The sequence below is a fragment of the Dipodomys ordii genome, unplaced genomic scaffold (genome assembly GCF_000151885.1).
Source record: "Dipodomys ordii isolate 6190 unplaced genomic scaffold, Dord_2.0 Scaffold49, whole genome shotgun sequence".
Lineage (NCBI taxonomy): Eukaryota > Metazoa > Chordata > Mammalia > Rodentia > Heteromyidae > Dipodomys > Dipodomys ordii.
Genome location: NW_012267265.1, coordinates 5,515,149 through 5,524,734, shown reverse-complemented (window position 1 = coordinate 5,524,734; position 9,586 = coordinate 5,515,149). Strand labels below are relative to the sequence as shown.

At 38.8% G+C, this 9,586-nt stretch overlaps 1 protein-coding gene across 1 annotated transcript in view; it reads left to right on the top strand.

Moving 5' to 3' along the window:
• The window catches only part of Ccdc158 (coiled-coil domain containing 158), a 95,814-nt gene that overhangs the window by 58,243 nt on the left and 27,985 nt on the right, over nucleotides 1-9,586 (top strand). Inside the window, exons 21-23 of the mRNA XM_013020096.1 lie at nucleotides 1,296-1,355; nucleotides 5,022-5,081; nucleotides 6,935-7,002. Of these exons, the coding sequence (XP_012875550.1) occupies nucleotides 1,296-1,355; nucleotides 5,022-5,081; nucleotides 6,935-7,002 (188 nt within the window). The remainder of the gene's footprint in view (nucleotides 1-1,295; nucleotides 1,356-5,021; nucleotides 5,082-6,934; nucleotides 7,003-9,586) is intronic.

Sequence of the window (9,586 nt, the reverse complement as noted above, 5' to 3'; positions counted from 1 at the left end):
CGACTAACCAAAAAAAAAAAAAAAGAAATAGGAAAAAGAAATACCAAAAGTCTTAACAGTTGATTTGGGCTAGTAAAGTGCTTCAAGTCCAGAGCACCTACCTTACAAGTAGACCTGAGCTCAAACCATAGTACTTCCACCTACCCCCCCCCCGCAAAAAAGCTGATTCAAATGGTTGATTTATCTGAAATACATAGTCCTATGGTATAGCTGCTGAAGCTCTGAGAACCACATAGGTGTAAGCAAAGAAGAAAAGTCTTGGTTCCCTATTTATTCATTACAGTGACTTGTATCAGATTAATAAAAGGTCAGATATGAAAAGAATCCAACCAGCTTACTAGATTCTCCATGTATATATACCTGCAGAAATCAGTGATATCTTCATATTTTTTCAAAATAATGCCTTTAAATTTTATTTTTATGTTCTCACTTAGATTAGCTTATGTTAAAATATTTTAATATGATAAAATTTATTTTTAGCATTGAGGCCATTTTTATATCAACTTCTCATTATATGGGAAATATCTTAAAGTCATACTTTCTGAAATTGTATATAATGACATATGTAAACAATCTTCAATTTCTTAAGATGTTTAGCTTACTATCTGAACACAAGGTGGCAAAATATTATCTGGGTTTATCTAATTATTATGAATAATATTGTTAGTCATAATAAAAAATACTAGCAATAACTCAGTTATCTCCCATAACACTGAATTATCTGAATCAAATAATGTCAGAAATACTCTGTTGGTCACTCCATCAAGGAATATTATTTTGTCATAACTACAATGTATCTTTTTAAGTCAAAGTTTTAGATTTTTTTTGGCATATGAGTCAATTGCAACATAGATTTACTTACCTCCTCCTGCGAAGCTCAGCAGTACATCTAGAAGTAACAAAATTCAAAGCTCTAATCAGTGCCAAGATTAAATGGCTCAGATTTCCTTCCATCATTCCAGCCACTATTGATGGGCTTCAGTTGAATTGGATTGCATCTAACATGCTACTTGCCCCCTGTCTTTAGAGAATTCAGATTAATTTTCTGTCATCCTATGAATGACCTTGTCAATAAAGCCTAAACTCTGATAATGCTTAAGAATCCATGGAGGGAAATACATCTAAATTGATGAATTCCAAGGGCAGCCCTTTATTAAATTTGCTTAGAGGCCTAAAATCTACAGTTGTGGCTTAAAGAAAAATTAAATACATGTGCACAACTGGTTATTTTTTAACGATCCAGAGTTTAGATATTAATCTGCATATAATTAACCAAGTTTTATTTGTCTATACAGAGATGATAGAGTAAGAGACTGTATTACTGAATCAAGTCTAAGAGCAGAACTATGCCACAGGTAAGAAGATGAAATTCTGAATCTGATTAATTTCCAAGAATATTATATGTGGCCTGATAATTTGAGAAGTCTATCTGTATAATCAGCATATTGACTTCAGTAAAGGAAAGCTGCTATATTGTTTGACTCTAAAGAGATTTCAGGGCTGGGAAGGTGGCTCAGTGGTAGAGCGCTTGCCTTACATGCCTGAGGCCCTGGGTTCGATTCCCCAGCACCATATATGCAAAAAGAAAAAAGCCCGAAGTGGCGCTGTGGCTCAAGTGGTAGAGTGCTAGCCTTGAGCTGAAGAGCTGAGGGACAGCGCCCAGGCCCAGAGTTCAGGCCCCCCCCCAAAAAAATATATTAAAGAGATTTCAGTGAAATGTGCTAAGTATCTTGATTCCTAGAAATTAACTTCATAGACATTTTAGGGGGCTTATTTTAAGTCTTACTGATTGTATTAGTCAACTTTAAGTCACTATAACAAAGTACCAGAAATAACTAACATAAAAGTTTATTTAGCTCATAATTATGGAGGTTCCAGTCTAAGATCAGGTGACCTATTGCTTTGGATTCTTTTGGGGATGTCAATGGCAAATGACGGATAGTACATAGAGAAAACTGCTTACCTAATTATAATCACCCAGAAATAAAACAACAGCCAAAAAAAATCAGGAGACTAGGTCCCACAGTCTCCTTTGGGCAAGATCCCTGTGACAGGTGTACCTCCCACAAAGCCTTGCCTTTGAAGAACATGCAGCATACCAACTCCAGCACTGGGGTTTAGCCACAGGAAGCTGTTTATGTGGGATGCCATACCAAAAATACCTTCCTACCATTACAAATAGTTTAGATGGCTCATATAACTTTGAAGAGAGAGTAGTTCAAAAAGAAGCAATAGCCATCACAATGTAAAGTTACAAATAGTTTACTGAAAACACTGTTTTTTTCACCTGTTATCAAATAGCTGAATTTGAAGTGAAATCACAAAAAAGAGCATAAAACAAAATCTGCAACCCTAAATAAGACCCTTAGAAAAGACAACTTCTAGAGGCTGGGAAGGTGGCTCAGTAGTAGAGCGCTTGCTTTGCATGCATGAGGCCCTGGGTTCGATTCCCCAGCACCACATAAGCAAAAAGAAAAAAAGCCAGAAGTGGCACTGTGGCTCAAGTGGTAGAACGCTAGCCTTGAGCTGAAAAGCTGAGGGACAGCGCCCAGGCCCAGAGTTCAGGCCCCACGACTGGACCCCACTGCCCCCCCCAAAAAAACAAAAAAACAAAAAAGAAAAGACAACTTCTAGCCTGGCGCCAGTGGCTCACACCTGTATCCTAGCTACACAAGAGGCTGAGATCTGAGGATCATTGTTCAAAACCAGTCCAGGTAGGAAAATCTGTGAAACTCTTATCTCCAATTAACTACCAGAAAACCAGAAGTGACACTATGGCTCAGGAGGTAAAGCACTAGCCTTGGGCTAAAAAGTAAAAAGCTTTAGGACAGCACCCAGGCCCAGAGTTCAAGCCCCATGAATTTAAAAAAAAAAAAAAAGACAACTTCTAGAATGGGTGAGGTTGATCCGAATACTTTGAATACAGATGTGGATATAACACAATGAAACCTCCCTTGTTTTTTGTTTTGTTTTTTCCAGGTTGTGGGGCTTGAACTCTGGGCCTGGGCACTGTCCCAAAGCTCTTTAGCAAAAGGCAACACACTACCACTTGAGCCACAGCACCACTTCCGGTTTTCTGGTAGTTAAAGAGTCTCATGGGGAAATGCATTGCCCCATTTGTTAGGAAATGGAAAGACTTGGAAAAAATTATATTAAGTGAAGTAAGCCAGACCCAAAGAAACATAGGTCCCATGGTTTCCCTTATTTGCAATAACTAGTATATGTCTGAGATAAGCCGAAATGGTCAGATAAGATGATGTTAGGCGAAATGAACCCCAAGATAAGGACCCAAATGGTTTTTCTTTCTTGCTATTGTTTCTAACATATTTATAAGATGATTTCTTTGTTGCTTTGTATGTCCCTCCCCCATGGTATAACCCCTGTTTTCACTGTATTTGATGTTGATATAATTTGTGGAGGGGAAAGGAAAAAACAAATTGTTTAAATAGGGATACAGGTGGACCCATTGCAACAATGAGATGTACAAGACATTATGTCGAAAAACGAACTTTACAACTTTGGTGGGGGTGGGGGTTGCTCAGGGCAGGCAGGGGGAGGGTAGAGATGGGAAGGGATGGTAAGGGGAAACAAAAGAGGCAAAAATGCTTGATAAGAAATGTACTCATGTACTCATTACCTGGCTCATGTAATTGTAACCCCTCTGTACGGTATTTTCACAATAAAAAAAATTAAAAAAATAAAGAGTCTCATGGACTTTCCTGCCTGGGCTGGCTTTGAACCACGATCCTCAGATCTCAGCCTCCTGAGTAGCTAATAGAATTACAGGCATGAATCACCAGCAGGTGGCTGAAATGTCCCTTGTACAACCAATGTATACTAATAAAAAAGATAACTTCTGAGAACAAAGAAAAATGCAGACTCTAATTTGTTATTCTCAGAAGACATGGAGTCCATTGTTTCAAAATCTCTAGTAGCTCCCCACTGCTCTGCAATAGACATGGAGACCTTCAAGCATGACATTGAAGAATCTTCTAACTTGTCCCCAGCCTGCTTTTACTCCCATACTACGCTCTAAGCAGAAGTCCATTCTCACTCTTTTGAATCTGTACCTGTTTAAAATTAACATTCGGGGCTGGGAAGGTGGCTCAGTGGTAGAGTGCTTGCCTTGCATGCCTAAGGCCCTGGGTTCGATTCCTCAGCACCACATAAGCAAAAAGAAAAAAGCTGGAAGTGGCACTGTGGCTCAAGTGGTAGAGCGCTAGCCTTGAGCTGAAGAGCTGAACGACAGTGCCCAGGCCCAGAGTTCAGGCCCCACGACCAGACCCAAAATAAATAAATTAATTAAATTAAATTAACATTCAGCTAAACAGTTTTGTTTTTACCACAAACTTAATGATTTATGATCTATCTTAGCTATTACAATTGACCCTTTATAAGAATAAATAGGGGCTAGGAAGGTGGCTTAGTGGTAGAATGCTTGCCCGGCATGCAGGAGGCCCTGGGTTCAATTCCTTGGCACCACATACGCAGAAAAAAAACAGAAGTTGTAAAAAAGAATAAATAGTCAGTGGCACTGTGGTTCCAATGGTAGAGCCCTAGTCGTAAGCTGAAGAGTGAGGGACAGCACTCATGCCCAGCGTTCAAGCCCCACGACCAACAAAAAAAAAAAAAATTAATAAATAGTCCTAGGGTGTAACTTGGTGGTAATGCATATACTTAGAATGCACAAGGCCCTGAGTTCAATGCCTGACATCAAAAAGAAGAGGAATGGGGAAAGCCAGATGCTAGAGGCTCATACCTGTAATCCTAGCAACTCAGGATGCTGAGATCTGAGGATCACAGCTGGAAGTTAGCCTGAGCAGGAAGATTTATGAGACACTTGTGGCTTTTGTAAGTGGAACTATGGCTCAAGTGATAGAATGCTAGCTGAGCAAAAAAGCTCAGGGACAGTGTCTAGGCCACAGGAACAGCATAAAAAGGGGGACAGATTATTAACTTTTACCATATTGGCAAGAAAAGAGCATTGTGAAGTTTAATTTTTTCCCATCTCCTACCAACAGAAGCAACAACTCATTAAGGGAATCCACTGAAGGCAGCAAGTCAAGTGAAACCCTTAGCAGGTAAGAAACTACATTACCAGCTCCCAGATTTCACAACTGTTCACTAATTTGGAAGATCATTAAATCCTTATAATGTTCTACTCACTGTGCTAGGCCCTTGGAATATAACAGTGGGCAGGACTAATACTGCCCCTGTGCTCAATCAAGTTGTTTATTTACTAACTGCTTGGAGAAAACTTTATTTTTATCTTTTATATTTTCACCATTTATAAAAATAGAAATTTCCACACCATCTTCATATCATATTAATGACTGTTATTATTTAAATTTTAGTTAAGATACCAATAAAAATAATTAAGCTTATTCATCACTATATCCTTAAAACCAAGCATGGTCAACTTGTAGTTCTATAGTAAATAAATTGTTTAATCAATAATTCGAGACAGTATTTTAATTATTTTTTTACTTTTCCTGTCACTTGACCACAGTACAGTGAACTTGAATCTTTCTAAATATGTCTTTTAACCAAAAGGAAATGCTATCTTTATTTCCTTTTTACCTGGATATTTAATACTATACTGTACCTATTAATAACTACACTGGTAGAGTGGCTCAAGTAGAAGAGCACTTGCTAATAACTGCAAGGCCCTTAGTTCAAATACCAGTACTGCTAATAATAACATTAATAACAACATTCCAATTTTAAAAGTGGTTGTTATTTTTCAGTTGTTCTAAACTTACTTCATGTAGCTATCACATGAGCTAATCTATGTCTAATTTAATCTAGAGGCAGGCACTATTTTCCCATAAGTAGTTTAAAAACAAAAATTCTGATTACTGAAACAACTTGCCATAGTCATGCAGGTGGTCAGCTGGGGAGCTCACACTAGAACCAAGTGTGTGCTTATGACCAACACAGAGCTATTTGGGAAGGAACTAAGAACTGAAGAAGCTAATATTTTATTATGAAAAAATTACATTCTCAAAAATTACTGATACTGTTTTACAGTTTAATGGCTAGCATTAAATAATAAAAGGCAGCTGGATTCTCCTATCTGTGTGAGAGTCCATTCGGTTGAGTTATCAGCTATCAACCTCTATCAGGCTTCTTGAGATAATGAGAGATAAAAAGTAATTAACATCTTAGTAGTATAAAGAGATTTGAACTATGACTCTTCTCAAAGGGAACTACCATAAGAAATGATGTAAGATTCTCAGCCCTAACTCAATTTACTGACTTAGTTATGTTTTATAGTTTTGTAACTATACTATTAACTCTTTGTAAATGATACCATTAGTACTAACAATTTTCCTCTTGTTCTCTTTTTTTTTTTAAGTTTCAAGTGAGTTATTTTGATGGCAGTGTATAGAAGCCACAGAAAAGTGATTAGGATTTCTAGCTATTAAAATTACACAGAACTCTACTGATGAGCCAGGCCATCAGCTTTCTAATAAGAATAGATATTTTTACATTTTATGTGTGTGCTGGTCCTGGGGTTTGAATTCAGGACCTAGGTACTATCCTTGAGTTCTTTGGCTCAAGACTAGTGCCACTTGAGCTACAGCTCCACTTCCGGCTTTTTTATTGTTTATTGGAGTCTGACAGACTTTCAGCTGGCTTCAAATCGTGATCCTCAGATCTCAGCCTTCTAAGTAGCTAGGTTTACAGGTATGAGCCACTAGCACCTAGCTTATTATTACATTTTATCCAAAAATATAATGCAACTGAGTCTCCTTCAAAGGTATTTTAAGATTTCCAAGCTATGATAGCCATCATAACTAATTGTCATCTTCACTGAGCTGATACTATAGGCATCATATTTTGTCTGTGTAGTTTGTCTGTGTAGTTTGCTTCTGTCCAGACTTCAGTGCTGTGTTTGTGCAACAGCACTGCATTGCTCTTATGCTTCTAGAGATCCAGTCACATTACATGCAGGAGACCTGGAAGACCCATCTAGTTGCTTCGCATTCCCATCTACAGGTGAGTTCTCAACAAAGCAGAGAAACAGATTCTGTTTAAAATTCTACCATGCCCACTCCCCTCTTCTCCATGAAAACAAAATCCAAATTCATGACAATAGCCAGTGAGTGCCATTAACTCTCTGGTCTTATTTCCTACTCCTTCTGCTTTATCCATCCTTAAATTGTTCCTTGAATATGCCAGGTTTTATGCTCACCACCTCACCTTCTTTATAGATTTGCTCAGAAGTCACTTTTCCAGTGAGACTTAAATCCACTTTTTATTTAGAAGTCACAACCTTCCCACACCTTGAACTACACATCATCATTCTAACATACTGTGTAACTTACTAATAATTTATGTTGTTCATTGTTCAATACCCTCTGATAGACAAATACTGCACAATCTTGCCAGATGCAAGTATCTCACACCTGTAATGCTTGCTACTTAAAAGGCTGAAATCAGGAAAATTGTGGTTCAAGGCAAGCCTAGGCAGAAAGTCTGTGAGACTTCGTCTCACTGGAAGAAGCTGGTGCATGTCTGTCATCCCAGCTACAAAAGAAGTGAAACATAGGCAGATTATAGTCTAGGTACACCCAGGTAAGAAGCAAGACAGTATCTAAACAATAACCAGTGCAAAAGAAAGCTTAAGGCCTGGCTCATCAGTAGAGTTCCTGGATAGTAAACATCAGGCCCTAAGTTCAAGCCCCAGTGCCATAAAATAACAACTTCAGTCTTTTAACTATTTGGTTCCCCCAGTGTATCCTAGGTATCTAGCCCAAAGCAGGTGCTCAATAAATACTTACAGAATAGATGAAAGGAAAAGAATGATTGAGACAGGTGGTTCTACATAACATTTTCAAGGATAGAGATAAGATGATCTCTATAAAAATAAACTAAAGAGGGGCTGGGAATGTGGCTCAGTGGTAGAGCACTTGCCTTGCATGCTCGAGGCCCTGGGTTCAATTCCTCAGCACCACATAAGCAAAAAGAAAAAAGCCCGAAGTGGCGCTGTGGCTCAATGTCCCGACCGGCAGGACTTCAACGAGGGCAGTGAACCTAAGCGAGAAGGAATGAAGGGACAAGAGACACGAAGGACAGCAAGACAAGGATTCTGATCAAGCTGCCAATTTTTATTTTTCACACAAGGATATTTATATGCTTGGACTTAGGGCGTGGTGAAAAGGTGATCTTCAGTAGCTGCAGGGTGGGATTCTGTAAACTCAGCCTCAGGTTGTTCCAGTGAGATAGTTAAGCCTATCGCGTTTGAGAGACTTAACTTTTGGCTCCCAACAGCTCAAGTGGTAGAGTGCTAGCCTTGAGCTGAAGAGCTGAGGGACAGCGCTCAGGGCCAGAGTTCAGGCCCCTCGACCAGACCCAAAATAAATAAATAAATAAATAAATAAACTAAAGAGGGTTGGGGATTTAGCTCAGCGAAAGAGCACTTACCTGGCAAGTACAAGGCCCTGAGTTTGGTCCTCCGCTATGCAAAAAGAAAAACAAAGTGAAAAATAATTCCTAAAGGAACTGATTAAAGAATAGAATCTATTGAAAAGGAAATTAGCATAACTCACACTAGAGGTGGAAGAGAAAAAATTACAAGTTACAACTATGACTAAAATCATAGACATAAAGAAAATTTCACATTGATCAGGCATAGTGGCCCATATCTGTAATCACAGCTACTCAACTGATAGAAATAGGGAAGAGTTTAAGACCAGCCTATGGAAAAAAGTAAGATTCCACTCCAACAAATAATCTGAGCATGATGGCGCACACCTATAATTCTATAGCTAAAACAAAAGACCTTATTTAAAAAGAATAACTAAAGCAAAAGAGGCCTGCATTGTTCAGGTAGTAGAGCACCTGCCTAGCAAGTAGAGACCCTGACTTCAAACCCCATAATTCCCCCTCAAAGAAAGAGAGAGAGAGACAGAGAGAAGCCAGTGACTCATGCCTGTAATCCTAGCTACTCAGGAGGCTAAGATCTGAGGATCGCATTTGGAAGCCAGCTGGGGAAGGAAAGTTGTGGCTCAAAATGGTAGAGCAGGGCTGGGAAGGTGGCTCAGTGGTAGAGTGCTTACCTGGCATGCATAAGGCTCAGCACCACATAAATAGAAAAGGCCAGAAGTGGCGCTGTGGCTCAAGTGGTAGAGCACTAGCCTTGAGCTGAAGAGCTGTCGGCAAAGTTCAAGCCCTACAACTGACAAAAATAAAAATAAAAAATGGTAGAGCACTAGCTTTGAGTGCAAAAGCTCAGGGACAGTGCTCACCCAGGGCCTGAGTTCAAACACTCTGACCAAAAAAAAAAAAAAAAGATTATACAAAATAAAATACCAAATTAGGAAGACAAATTATAGATAATATGTTAGATTTGGAAGACAAAAGCAATCCAACAGATGCATAATTATTTTTCTTAGGAAAAATGAAAAATAATTGGGAAAGAATGAAATTGAAAATGATGATTATCAAAACAACATTGAGATACCACCTCACCCCAGTTAGAATGGCAAAAATCAAGAACTCTAATAACAACAGATGCTGGAGGGGATGTGGACAGAAGGGAACCCTACTGCATTGTTGGTGGGAGTGTAAACTTGTTCAA